General features: G+C 37.0%; 1 protein-coding gene across 2 annotated transcripts in view; it reads left to right on the top strand.

Moving 5' to 3' along the window:
* Positions 1-13,214, top strand: part of HSPBAP1 (HSPB1 associated protein 1) — a 47,901-nt gene that overhangs the window by 13,584 nt on the left and 21,103 nt on the right. For both annotated transcript variants that reach the window (XM_025375897.1, XM_025375896.1), the window contains exon 3: positions 7,890-8,071. In XM_025375897.1, coding sequence (XP_025231682.1) covers positions 7,890-8,071 — 182 coding nt within the window. The remainder of the gene's footprint in view (positions 1-7,889; positions 8,072-13,214) is intronic.

The raw sequence follows: 13,214 nt of genomic DNA, 5'->3' as shown, positions 1-13,214 counted from the left end.
TTGTCATCTCATTATAATCAAAGATCAAACTGTTTAAAATTCAATCTTAGACCAGCAGCAATAACATAAAAATCAAATTGTGCCTTTTCCTTGTTGATTTTAGTCAAAGAAATCTGCCTCTCATTGAAGTGTCTGTTAGACACTAATTTGGATAAAAATAGAAATAGTAATTTTTTCACATTCTGGTTAGATTCCAAGTACAATACTACCAATAGCTAACATTTATTTAAAGCTATTGTTTCAGGCACTATTGTGAATACTTTGCATATACGGTATTAGCTTTCTGAATCTTCCTAAAACCTTAGGACAGTGCTGCTATTATCCCATTTTATAGATGAGACACAGTAATTTGACATTTTCAAGTTAATACTTAAGCACCAAAAAAAAGGGAAATAACTCTCTGAGGTTGTGAGAAACGACTCTGAGCTTTTAGTAAAGACAATGTTCTTTTTTATTAAATAAAATCTACATAACATAAAATTGAGCATTTTAGCTATTTAAAAGTATACAGTTCATTGGTTGTTAGTATAGTCACGATATTGTACAACCATCACTACTATCTAATTCTGGAATATTGCTATTATCCCATAAAGAAGCCCAGTACCCATTAAGGCATCATTTTCCATTCTGCCTTACCATAGGCCCTCGCAGCCACTGATTTACTTTTTGTGTCTATGAATTTGACTACTTAGAATATATCATATAAGTGGAATCATTCAATATTGGCCCTTTTGTGCCTCGCTTCTTTCATTTAGTGTGTTTTCAAGGTTCATCCATGTTGTAATATGTGTCAGTACTTCAGTTCTTTTTATTGCCAAATAATATTCTGTTGTACGAATATGTACATTTTATTTATCTATTCATCAGTTGATGGACATTTGGGTCGTTCCATTTTTTGGCTATTACAAATAATGCTACTATGAACATTCATGTACAAGTTTTAGTGTAGACATGTATTTTCATTTCTCTTGGAGTAGAATTGCTGGGTCATACAGTAATTCTGTGTTTAACATTTTAAGAAACTGTTTTCCAAAGCAGCTGCACCATTTTATATTCTCACTTTCAATGTATGAGAGTTCCAGCTTGTTCCACATCCTTGCCAACACTCCATTTTAAAAATTATAGCTATTCTAGGCCGGATGCAGTGGCTCACGCCTGTAATCCCAGCACTTTGGGAGGCCGAGGTGGGTGGATCACGAGGTCAGGAGTTTGAGACCAACCTGGCCAACATGGTGAACCCCTCCCTGTCTCTACTAAAAGTACAAAAAACAAAGAAAAAAAATTATAACTATTCTAGTGTATGGGAAGTATTATTATAGTTTTGATTTGTGTTTCCCTAATGACTAATAATGTTGAGCATCTTTTTATGTGTGTATTGGCCATTTGTATATCTTCTTTGGAAAAATGTCCATTCAAATCCTTTGCCCATTTTCTAATTGTTTTTGTCTTTTTATTATTGAGTTATAAGAGTTCTTTATGTATTCTGGATACTACCCTTAGTAAGTATATGACTTGCAAATGTCCCACTACTCAGAGATAACCACTAGTTATATTTTGAGGAATGCCCATGTAGGCCTTTCTGTATTTTAAAAATAAAGTTGTATTAATTTTCATAGCTTGCTTTTTTTTTTCTTTTACTCTGAGCAGCTTCTCTTGAGATTGTATGATTTTTCAATGGCTACCTAATATTTTATTGTTTGGTAGTATCATAATTTATTTTAAAGTTTTGATGACTTAGATTGCTTACAAGTTTTAAATTTTAAAAAGACTGTAGTGAACATCTTTGCAAACAAATTTTGTCACAGTTTCTGATTACTTCCTTAGGATTGATTCCTAGGAGAGTTACTGGATCAAAGGATATGAGCATTATCATCATTAGCAGCACTATCTGTGACGCTCCTTACACCAGAACCTCTGAGTCATTCTGATTGCTTGTCTTGAGTGGTGTCTTGTGACTCAGTGACTTACATCCTAAATATCTAGCATCCGCCTGCTTCTGTCTGTCTCCACAGCTGTCCTCTAGTGGGCATTACCCCGCTTACTCTCTCTCACCTCCATAGTTGTATGGCCTCATCCTAGTCTGTCTGCACCCCTTGCCCTCCCTTTCCACACCATTCCTCATACTGAAGCCAGAGACGACTTTTAGGAAAACAAATCTAATCTTATTTCTCTGCTTAAAACACTTAAATGGCTTCCAGTTACGCTTAGGCTAAAGACCAAAATGTCCATTGTGGTGTGGAAGGCCCAGCATCATTTCTCTCCCTGAGCTCAGGCCAGACAAGCATTTTTCAGTTTCTGTATTTCCAGGGCTTTGTTTCTTCCCACTTCAGGACCTTCGCATGTGTATGTAGTTCCCTGTGTCTAGTCTCTCTTTTCTCACTTCCCTTTCCGCCAACTTTACCTAATTAATTCATCTCCTTCTGTCAGATCTTAGCTTAAATGTCATTTTTCCTGACAAATCTATCCTTCCCCATACCACAAATCAGGTGTGACTATTCAATTACCTCAGAACACTTTGTATTTCTTAGTAACACTTAGCACAGTTGTAATCACATGGTTGTATAATTACCTGTTTAAAGTCTCTTCCCCTCAAGAAGGTCACTTCTGTGAGGGCAAGGGCCACATCTCATCATGGGCTGAGCACCTAATGGACATTCAATTTGTGAAGTGAAAGAATGAAAGGCTTTGAAACATATGGCTAAGGGCTTTGCACGAAGGTGGTTTCTATTTACATTCTTTTCAGAACATGTGAGGGTTCCTGTTTTGCTACTCCTTGGCCAAAACTGAAATTTATCTTAAAAATCTTTCAGGCTGGGCATGGTGGCTCATGCCTGTAATCCCAGCACTTTGGGAGCCTGGGGCAGGAGGATTGCTTGAGCCCAGGAGTTCAAGACCAGCCTGGCCAACATAGCAAAACCCTGTCTCTACAAAAAGTACAAAAAAATTATCTGGGCATGGTGGCGTGCACCTGTTGTCCCAGCTACCCAAGAGATTGAGATGGGAGGATCACCTGAGCCTAGAAGGTCGCGGCTGCAGTTAGCTGTGATCACGCTACTGCACTCAAACCTGGAAGACAGAGCGAGGCCCTGTTACATGAAAAATGTTATTTCATTATTTTAATTAACATTTATTTGGCTGCGTGCAGTGGCTCATGCCTGCAATCCTAACACTTTGGGAGGCCGAGGTGGGTGGATTACCTGAGCTTAGGAGTTCGAGACCAGCCTGGACACATGGCAAAACCCCATCTCTACTAAAAATACAAAAAATTAGCTGGGCATGGTGGTGCACGCCTGTAATCCCAGCTATTTGGGAGGCTGAGGCATGAGAACCACTTGAACCCAAGAGGCAGAGGTTGCAATGAGCCAAGATAGTGGCACTGCACTCCAGCCTGGACCACAGAGTGAGACTCTGTCTCAAAAAAAAAAAAAAAAAAAAAAAAACACACACACACATTTATTTGATTGCTAGCGATATTGAACATATGTTCATGTTTATTTGTAATTTGTATTTTTTTCTGATAATTGGTCTTTGACTATTTCCTTATTGGGATTTTAGGGTTTAAAAATTTTTTTGAATTCTTTATATATTATGAAGATTGTGGCATGGCACAGCTGCTCACACCTATAATCCCAGCACTGTAGGAGGCCTAGAAAGAAGGATCACTTGAGGCTGGGAGTTCCAGAACAGCCTGGGCAACATAGCAAGACCCTGTCTCTACCAAAAAAAAATTGTTTTAAGTAGCTGGGTGTGATGGTGCACACCTGTAGTCTTAGCTGCTCAGGAAGCTGAGGCAGGAGGATTGCTTAAGCCCAGCAGTTCAAAGTTCTGACCACGCCACTGCCCACCAGCCTGGGCAACAGACTGAGACCCTGCCTCTAGAAATAAAAAAAATAAGTAAAACAGATGAAAAAAAAGAAGATTGTGTTGTAAACTAATAAGCTTCCTAGTTATTGTTTGCTTTCTCATTTTAGCTTCACAGTTTTATATTTTTATATAATCAAATAATGCTTTATTAACATTTTTATTTTCATTTAACTTTAGAAATTCCTTCTTTATCCTGAAAATAGAGAAATATTCTAATAGTTTTTTTCTAATTGATTAATGATTTCTTTTTTACATTTAACTATCCATTTCTTACTTATTTTGTTATATGGTATTCAATGAATTTTTTTATACAAATAGCTAAATTTGGAAATTTTATTCCAATACCGTTTACTGAATATTTCTTTTTTACCCTACTGACTTTGGAAATCACCTTTATTATATTACTATATTCTTGTATATTCCAGCATCAGTTTTTGGGCCACATATTAAGCTACCAGTTTGGGGGCCAGTAAAACAGTTTTAAAACATGCTTTTAGTACTGGTATGTATTTTAATATTTGAATATACAATTCATCCTCCCTAATTACTCTTTTTTCTTAGATATTATTGAATTTTATATATCTAAATGAACTTTAGAGTTACACAGAGTTCTCACTGTAAAGAAACCTGTTGGAATTTCAAATGAAAATTGATTAAGCTTTATAATTAATTAATCCCATTGTTATAATACTGTATCTTCCTACACATGAACATGTTATCTTTACTTACGAAGTCTATTTGGGTCTCAGTAAAGTGATTTATAGTTTTTATATAGGTCTACAGATTCCTTAAAATATTGTAAATTTGTTATAGCTGTTATGAAGGAAATATTTTTGCCTGTTAGTTTTCTAACTGGTTGTGATTGGTCATAGAGGAAAGCCATTTGTTTCTGTGTGTTTATATTGTGTGCACCTACTAATTAGCCTAGGTAGTTTTGTGTTGTTTTGTGGGTTTTCTAGTTAGACAGGCATATGATTTTAAAAGTAAGGATAACTTTGTTTCCTCTCTGTTGAGTATATTTCTTATTTCTGTTTTAGGTCTTAGGTCTTAGGTCTTGGTTAGAATTTTTCTAGAATACTTGAAATAGAAGTGTTAATAATTGGCATTTTTGAATATCATGTGTTCCTTAGTTTATTTTAGGAAGCAGAGAGAGAACATCACATAGCATTTTGGATCAGATTTGTTTCCCAAGATACGTGCTCAGTGGCAGTGTTGTATCTCAGTTGGCAGTAAATTTGGCAAGCAGTTGTAGAAATAACCCTGAACATCTGAAAGCAGGGGGATAGAGTGATCAAAAGACCTGTTTAGAGTTTAGGCATCATGTATTATTTCTTACTTGTAAAATGATGAAAGTTTAACAAAATGGAGAAATAGTTGTTATCCTGTTGTGCAAAAACTATTTTAGGACCCCTTTTTATAATAATTAAAAGCAAGCTCAGCTTGTACACTACTGCCAAATCCTGACCTCAGTTGCGCTTCTTACCTAGTACTTTACAGTAAGTAGGATGAACATTATAGTTGCCTAGACTACTTCAACATTAAATGAAAGAATCTTGGTAAAATTAGAAAGGAATGATTTCATTGCATAAGACAAACTAAGAATAACAACTGTACTACCCAGAAAGAAATTGTCATTATAACAAAATCAGAGCAGTACCTTTGATGATGCTACTACCAGGAAAGAGTGAAAAAATTATATTTTGAAATCATTATGGAAATGAAAAGATCTGTCATTTTCATTCATTCCATTCATGATAATTTTCCCCTGACAGTAATAGTTCTCATATGTAATTTTTACATTTTTAGATTTAACATTTTTTAATGTGCAGAGCTTGCTATAACAGAAAATGAAGTCTTCTAATGAGGCCAGGTTCTGGGGGCTGCAAATCAGGCTTGCCTGAGATAACTGGCCTCAACAGAAAAGTCCTGCTTAGTCCACCCCAGGGGCAAGTAGCTCATTTAATGGCTTTAGTATTCAGTTGGATTGAATTCTAGGAAGTGAAAACTCCTAAGACGGTATAATATGTTTAGACTTACAGTGGAGTTACTTAAATCTTTTAGAAATGACTCCTATTTCCCAGAGTCATACAGCTTTCTTGCCACATGCACTTTTGTTTGTCAGAATTAAACTTTATGTACTTCTGTGCTTTTATGATAAATTTTTGATGAAGTTGGTAATTTTTTTGTTTTGTTTTTGTTTTTGTTTTGAGACAGGATCTCACTGTCACCCAGGCTGGAGTGCAGTGGCACAGTCTCTACTCACTGCAGCCTCAACCTCCAGGGCTCAAGTGATCCTCCCGCCTCAGCTGCCTGAATAGCTGGAACTCCAGGCACATACTACCACACCTGGCTAATTTTTTTGTATTTTTTATAGAGACAGGGTTTCACCGTGTTGCCCGGGCTAATCTCAAACTCCTGGGCTCAAGCAGTCCTCCCACCTTGGCCTCCCAAAGCGCTGAGATTATAGGCATGTGCCACTATGCCTGGCCAATGTTGATATGTTAAGAGTTTATGTATATTGATTGTTTACTATGTGCCAGGCACTAAGTGCTTTACAAAAATTGTTAAAATTTAAATAGTTCTTGAATATGTATATTTTAATCTTTTAGATAAATGTGCCCTAGTTAAGTTCTCCTGCTTCTCAAAGTGAGGTGACAAGTTAAAGTGGATGAATTAGGATGATTCGTTGACATACACCCTGTCTCTATTACCTCTCTGCCATTCTGTGGCTTAGGAAAAAGAAGAGAAAGGAAAAAGATGATTGGATAATTCTAAGCAGTTACAGGCAGAAACGTAGAGAAAAGATAAAAGCCGTTGAAAGAAGAATATTCATATTCTTCTTGCTACTGATTCAGCTGACTTTTAAAGGGTTCCAAGTAAATATATGAATGGATAAGAAGTACTAATAATAGTGCCTAACATTGTCTGGGCACGGTGGCTCACGCCTGTAATCCCAGCACTTTGGGAGGCCCAGGCGGGCAGATCACCTGAGGCCAGGAGTTCAAGATCAGCCTGGCCAACATGGCGAAACCCCATCTCTACTAAAAAGTACAAAAATTAGCCAGGCGTGGTGGCACATGCCTCTAGTCCTAGCTACTTGAGAGGCTGAGGCGGGAGGATCGCTTGAACCCGGGAGGCAGAAGTTGCAGTGAGTCGAGATTACACCACTGCACTCCAGCCTGTATGACGAGCAAGACCCTATCTCAAAACAAAAACAAAAAATAAAAAATAGTGGTGAACATTTACTGAAATCTGCTGTGTCAAGCACTGTGCTAACTGATCTATATCACATCTTGAAAAGATTTCATGTTTTGTAAAGGAAGTCATAATCAGATTTCTTAAATATTAACTTCCTATGTTCATTTAAGTTGCAAAAATAAAATTAATTTCATCATTCTTTTAGAAGAATAGTCTGTGTCAATCCGAGACTCCAATCTTGACTCACTGGGGTCACACCCATAATAGCAAGCCACTGTAGACAGATAAGATACCTTTTCTTGAAGCTTTCCTGATCAACCCTCATCTCTAGTGATCTTTGCCTTTTCCAAGTGTCAGCAGCATAAAATTTTGCATTTAACTATATGGTGCCTCAAGTTTTTATTTACTAAATCCTCAAGTTTGGATTACTAAATCTACTCATAGGGTAGTCTTTAATCTTAAGGTTAAAACTGTGCTTTATACTTTTATGTTTAATCCTGAGTATTGTGAATTTTATAAATGGCTCTAATTATGTAACAAGTACAAATTAATTTTTAAATTTTTTAATTAATTTTTTTTTTTGGAGTTGAGGTTTTGCTCTGTTGCACAGACTGGTCTCAAATTCCTGGACTCAAGCCGTCTTCCTGCCTCAACCTCCAGAGAAACTAGGATTACAGGCATACACCACCACACCGGGCTCAAAACGAATTTTTAGTTAGTCTTCAAAGTTAATGTTTTGGTTGAAATCATCTTTATTTTTTAAAAAACAACAATAATTAGGAAATGTGTTCATTATACATTTAAAGTTGCATTCTCTTACATTGCAGTTCCTCAGTTTGAAACTACATGTAGTTATGTAGAAGCTACACTCGAAGAGTTTCTGACCTGGAACTGTGACCAGTCTAGTATTTCTGGACCATTTAGAGATTATGACCATTCCAAGTTCTGGGCTTATGCTGACTATAAATATTTTGTCAGTCTATTTGAAGACAAGACAGATATTTTCCAGGTAAGTCAGAACCTTCCTTCTAATCTTGGTAGGAATTTGTTTTTGAGAACACACAAATTAGAATCTCCCTGGCACCTTCTCTGCCTTTTTCTCTCATAAGTAATCGCCATGAGTCCTGGATATTTCACCCACTCAAACCGAAAGTTTGCTGAAGAGAAGTGTACCATTTGGCTCACACAGATGAGCAGGCTTCCTTGTTTTCCTACTCCCAAACTTCCTATACACCCTCCTTTGCTTTTAAACAGTGCTTGAGTCGGTTTGGAGTATGTTAGAAGCATAGATTGTATGTAAAACTTCATTGCCTCCTGACCTCCATGTAAGTTCTTGTCGCGTCAGTGAGGCAGATGAAAGCATAAAGCCGATTCTGTGAAGGAGCATTCCCTGGGCTGTGACCAGGCTGCTGCTGCAATTTCTACCTGCTCTAGGGGTTTTGGACAGCTGTTTTATCTGGCAGTTCATGGCCTGAGGCAGAGAACACTTGGCTCCCAGTATTTGGTAGCGGAAGCCCTGTAGAAGTGTGGGAGTGACTTGCAGAAGTAAAATTATGGAAGTTCTTTGCCGTATGTTGACATAACTGACAACAGAGTTTCTAGACTACCATATCCTCTTTTCTTTTAAATGTTTTCTACCTTAAACTGGCAGTTAATTTTGTGAGATAATTTTGCAAACTCTCTGCTCTTGTTTCCATGTGTGTCTTAGGTGTGGGGCAGGAATGGGAGCCATTCCAGAAGCTGTTTGGAGGACTCTGCCTTGCCCCCACTCAGGCCAAGGCTCCAGAGTCCTTCTTCCTGCCCCTTCTTTGTGGAGAGAAATATTTCACCATCCCTGCAGGCTGTTCACCTCTTTTCCTCTCTGCCACCACCCACTCTCTGGACTTGGCTTTCATAGGCTGATAGTTCTTTGGCTCCTCAGTAATTTTCCATTCAGTGTATATTTTTCTTTTTTATGTTGAGTCAAGATGTAAATGCTGATGTTAACATAGGTATTATAATAGATCCTCCCATCTCAGCCTCCCGAGTTGCTGAAAGTATAGGAATGTGCCACTGTGCCTGGCTTAATTTTGCTTTTTTATATTAAGAAAAGGAAAAATGTGTCACCTTGCCCCATAGTTTTGTTGTTGTTGTTGTTGTCATTGTTGTTTTGAGATGGAGTCTCTGTCACCCAGGCTGGAATGCAGTGGTGCAATTTCAACTCCCTGCAACCTCTGCCTCCCAGGTTCAAGCAATTCTCCTGCCACAGCCACCGCCCACCCGCTAACCCTGGTAGCTGGGATTACAGGTGCCTGCCACCACACCCAGCTAATTTTTGTATGGTTTTGTAGAGACAGGGTTTCACCGTGTTGGCCAGGGTGGTCTCGAACTCCCGACTTCAAGTGATCCACCAACCTAGGCCTCCCAAAGTGCTGGGATTACAGGCATGAGCCACTGCACCCAGCCTGTCGTTGTTAGTTGAGAATGTATTTTCATTCTCTTACCCATGAAAGAAATGCATAGGTTTTAAAAACACTCAGTAAATGACTCTGAATTCAAAGTGAATACCAAATCTACTATTTACTCATTTTTAAATGATAATTTTAAGGTAGATGTTTTTTCTTACAACCTTAATTGTGATCACTTTATGGTTCTTTAATTATGGAACTTACAGTTTTCATAGTTAACTTTAAAAGTGTTTTGTTATGTTTCTCATACTCACCCCCCACCACTCTGTAAATCAGACTAGTACTTTACTCCATATTTCAGGTAAAATATTGCTTAATAGTAACATTGATCGAGTACTTACTTTTGGGGGGAATTTTTCTAATGTTTTACATTTATAATCCTCAAAGTAACTCTATGATTTAATAATTATCCCCATTTTAAGAAAAATGAGACCCAAAGAGGTTAAGTAAACCTTTTCTAAGATTATACAACTACGAAGGGGTAACCCAAATAGTCTGCTTTCAGAGCTTTAGCTACTCCAGAGCTTTAATGACTACTGTGCCTACAGAGGGTGTGCATACATTCAGTCCCGTTGGGACTCTCTGTCCTGAGTCTAGGCTCACTCTGCCTTGGATGAGTCTTTGATCTGACCCCATTAGTAGTTCTGTCTAATCCCAGGCAAGGCAGCACTGAGCAGTATGTGACCTGTCCATTAAGTGCGGATATAAAGGGCAGTCTTTTTGGCAATGTGCTGGAATTCTAACTGAGCCCTTATAAAATCTGATATTTTGAGTTGAATGAATTTTCTGTCAGCTCATATTATGGCAATTAATTCTGCTATGAATAACCACATCCATTAGGATTATATCACCTTTTGTCTCGAAATTTTCTGGGCACCAAGTCTTCTTACATCACAGGTACCTATGTCGGTTTAATTCATTCAGCTACCAAGTCTTATTACTTGCTGTTTCAAGCTTTCTTATATCTGTCATAAAATGGTGGGTAGTTAAGCATTAAAATAGGTACATTTAAAAAATGTTTATTAATTTATTTAAAATGACACAACCCACTATATGTTAACATAATAATATTTTTAAGAAAATAACTATATTCAAAAAATTTTCAGTGTCATCAGAGGGATGGATTGTTGTACATTTTGGCATGTCTCCTTGATGTCTGGCTGTAAGAAGACAGCTGGATTCTCTGCTTCTCCATTCAAGCTATTGCAATTTGTTGGTTTGTTTAAAGTATATGAAGAAAATTTTGCCTCACACACATATGAAACTGAAAAAGGGAGGAGTATTTATTAATAACAGCCTTTTCAGATAATTGTGGATTATTTTTATACCACACCACACTTGATGAGGGGTAGTTTCTTAAAGGCTCATTAGTTGCAATATAAAATCTGAACCTATAATGAATGAACTCTATACCCTTGTAATAAAATCCATTGGTCTGTCTTGCGCAGAATGGATCTTATGTAATGTTATCATGGACCATTTGGAAAATATTGGTTTACTGAATTATGTAGATCTTCCAAATGTTGACACATTTTCAGTATACTTGATGCATTTCATTATTCAAAAAGTCATGTTTGTTAATACCACTGTTCTTATCAGAAAAAAGTCTTAGGAAGCTTTCAGGCTCATGTATTCCTTTTTCTTTTTTTTTGAGACAGAGTCTGACTCTGTCACCCAGGCTGGAGTGCAATCACATGATCTTGGCTCACTGCAACCTCCGCCTCCTAGGTTCAAGCAATTCTCCCGCGTCGGCCTCCCGAGTAGCTGGGAGTATACACCGTGCCTGGCTAAATTTTAGATTTTTAGTAGAAATGGTGTTTCACCATGTTGACCAGGCTGGTCTCGAACTCCTGAACTCAAGTGATCTGCTTGCTCAGCCTCCCAAAGTGCTGGGATTGCAGGCATGAGCCATCATGCCCAGCCCAAAATATAACTTTTAAAATAATATAATTAATTATAATTACTCTCCAAAACTTACAAAGGATAAATATTTCAATCCAAATTTCAAACAGCCCCTTAAATTGACATTGTACATTAGCAATTGTCTGAGTTTCTTTTTCCTTAGAAAAATTACCTTAGGTACATAAACAGAAAAGAGGTAATTAACTCTCTACCCACTGATAGGCTCGATAAACACCTTAATTCTTACATTCCAACTTGTCTCATCAGAAAGCATCACTGGCCATCAGATGCCATTATTCATTATCAAATCACCTGCCTCAATTTCAACATGCTCTCATAGCTATGTTTTAAAGTCCAAGACATGTTACAACTATTCTTCCATCTACTATATTTTGGGAATCTGTGACCTGGTGACTTAACAAGGCTCCTGACCTTCAGTAGCCAATTCAAATCACAATGTCAAATGGAATCTACCTGAGAAGCATTCTTGGGGCAAAATTCCTTTTATTACATGTTGATTCTTAATAACTTCAATTATGATGATACTTACTGATAATTGCAAAAGGTAAAACCTGTCATTCTTACCTAATGAGTCTGAAAGAAAGAAATTTTGTTTTGTACTGTCACAAATTCCCTACCTTTCTAGGAAAGTAGAGAACAAAATGTTCAAAACAAGTGCTTTATTTAGATTAGTCAGTGATATGATGTATAACTAAAAAATAATAAGATTAATTTTATTTGCTATACACAAAAGTCAGTTAAGTGTCAAAATCATACTTTTAGGCCGTCTTGAGGCTACAGGATATTTTCCAATCATACCAATATATTTATCAATATGCATATTTTTCATAGATAAATTTAATTTGTGGAAGAAAAGAGTTAATAGGAGGAAACTTCAAGTAGAGGCTGTAAGTAAAAACTTACAAAACTAGTAGAGAGCCAGGGAGATTAAGAATTTCTTACCAAGGCTGACAAATGCTACACTGATTAACTAGAAGCCGCAGAGAATTTGACAAAGGTGAAGCTAGGGGTTTAAGTCAAAACATTCTCTGAGGGGTCCTAAAGACCCAGAGAAATATCAAAAAAAGAAATGGTAAGAGTAGGAAAAAATCCACTTATGTAATCATTCAAATACCTATTATGTATTCAGCAGTATGTTAGCAGTTTACAGGAGTAAAAAATTATAAAATATAGCCCAAAGAGCTTACAATATTGTTAAAGAAACAGGAGGACACAAACGCTCTGTGTCACTTACCATTTAAATAGTAATCCAAATAAAACATATAGGAAGGAAGGCAAGGGACAGATGGATATGGGTACAAGTGGTTGAGAAGGTTTCATAGCCAAGGCTGAACCTGAGCCAGGTCCTAAAACATAGAACTTTAACAGGCAGAAATTGAAAGGGGCATGAGCAGAGGCCAGGAGGTAAGAGAGAGCATAGGTCAGTGAGGAGACTGGACAGGGCCTTACGCAGAGCAGACAGGTGGCGTCAGCCATACTTGGGAGGGTCTTAAATGCTATCCTTATATAATTTTAAGTTATAAAACATTTGTGAACATGATTAAAGTATTTTAATTTTAATCTGGAGTATGACTTAAAATGTATTTTCATAAGAAACTGTTTTAGAATTACTTAGTTATATAATTTTAAGTTATAAAACATTTGTGAACATGATTAAAGTATTTTAATTTTAATCTGGAATATGACTTAAAATGTATTTTCATAAGAAACTGTTTTAGAATTACTTAGAGCAGGAGTCAGAACAGAAGAACATAGAGTAATTACAGTTGTGATGTTGTAAAC

The sequence above is a fragment of the Theropithecus gelada genome, chromosome 2 (genome assembly GCF_003255815.1).
Source record: "Theropithecus gelada isolate Dixy chromosome 2, Tgel_1.0, whole genome shotgun sequence".
Classification (NCBI taxonomy): Eukaryota; Metazoa; Chordata; class Mammalia; order Primates; family Cercopithecidae; genus Theropithecus; species Theropithecus gelada.
The sequence above is the reverse complement of the archived record's forward strand: the minus strand, read 5'-3'. Positions and strand labels throughout refer to the sequence as shown.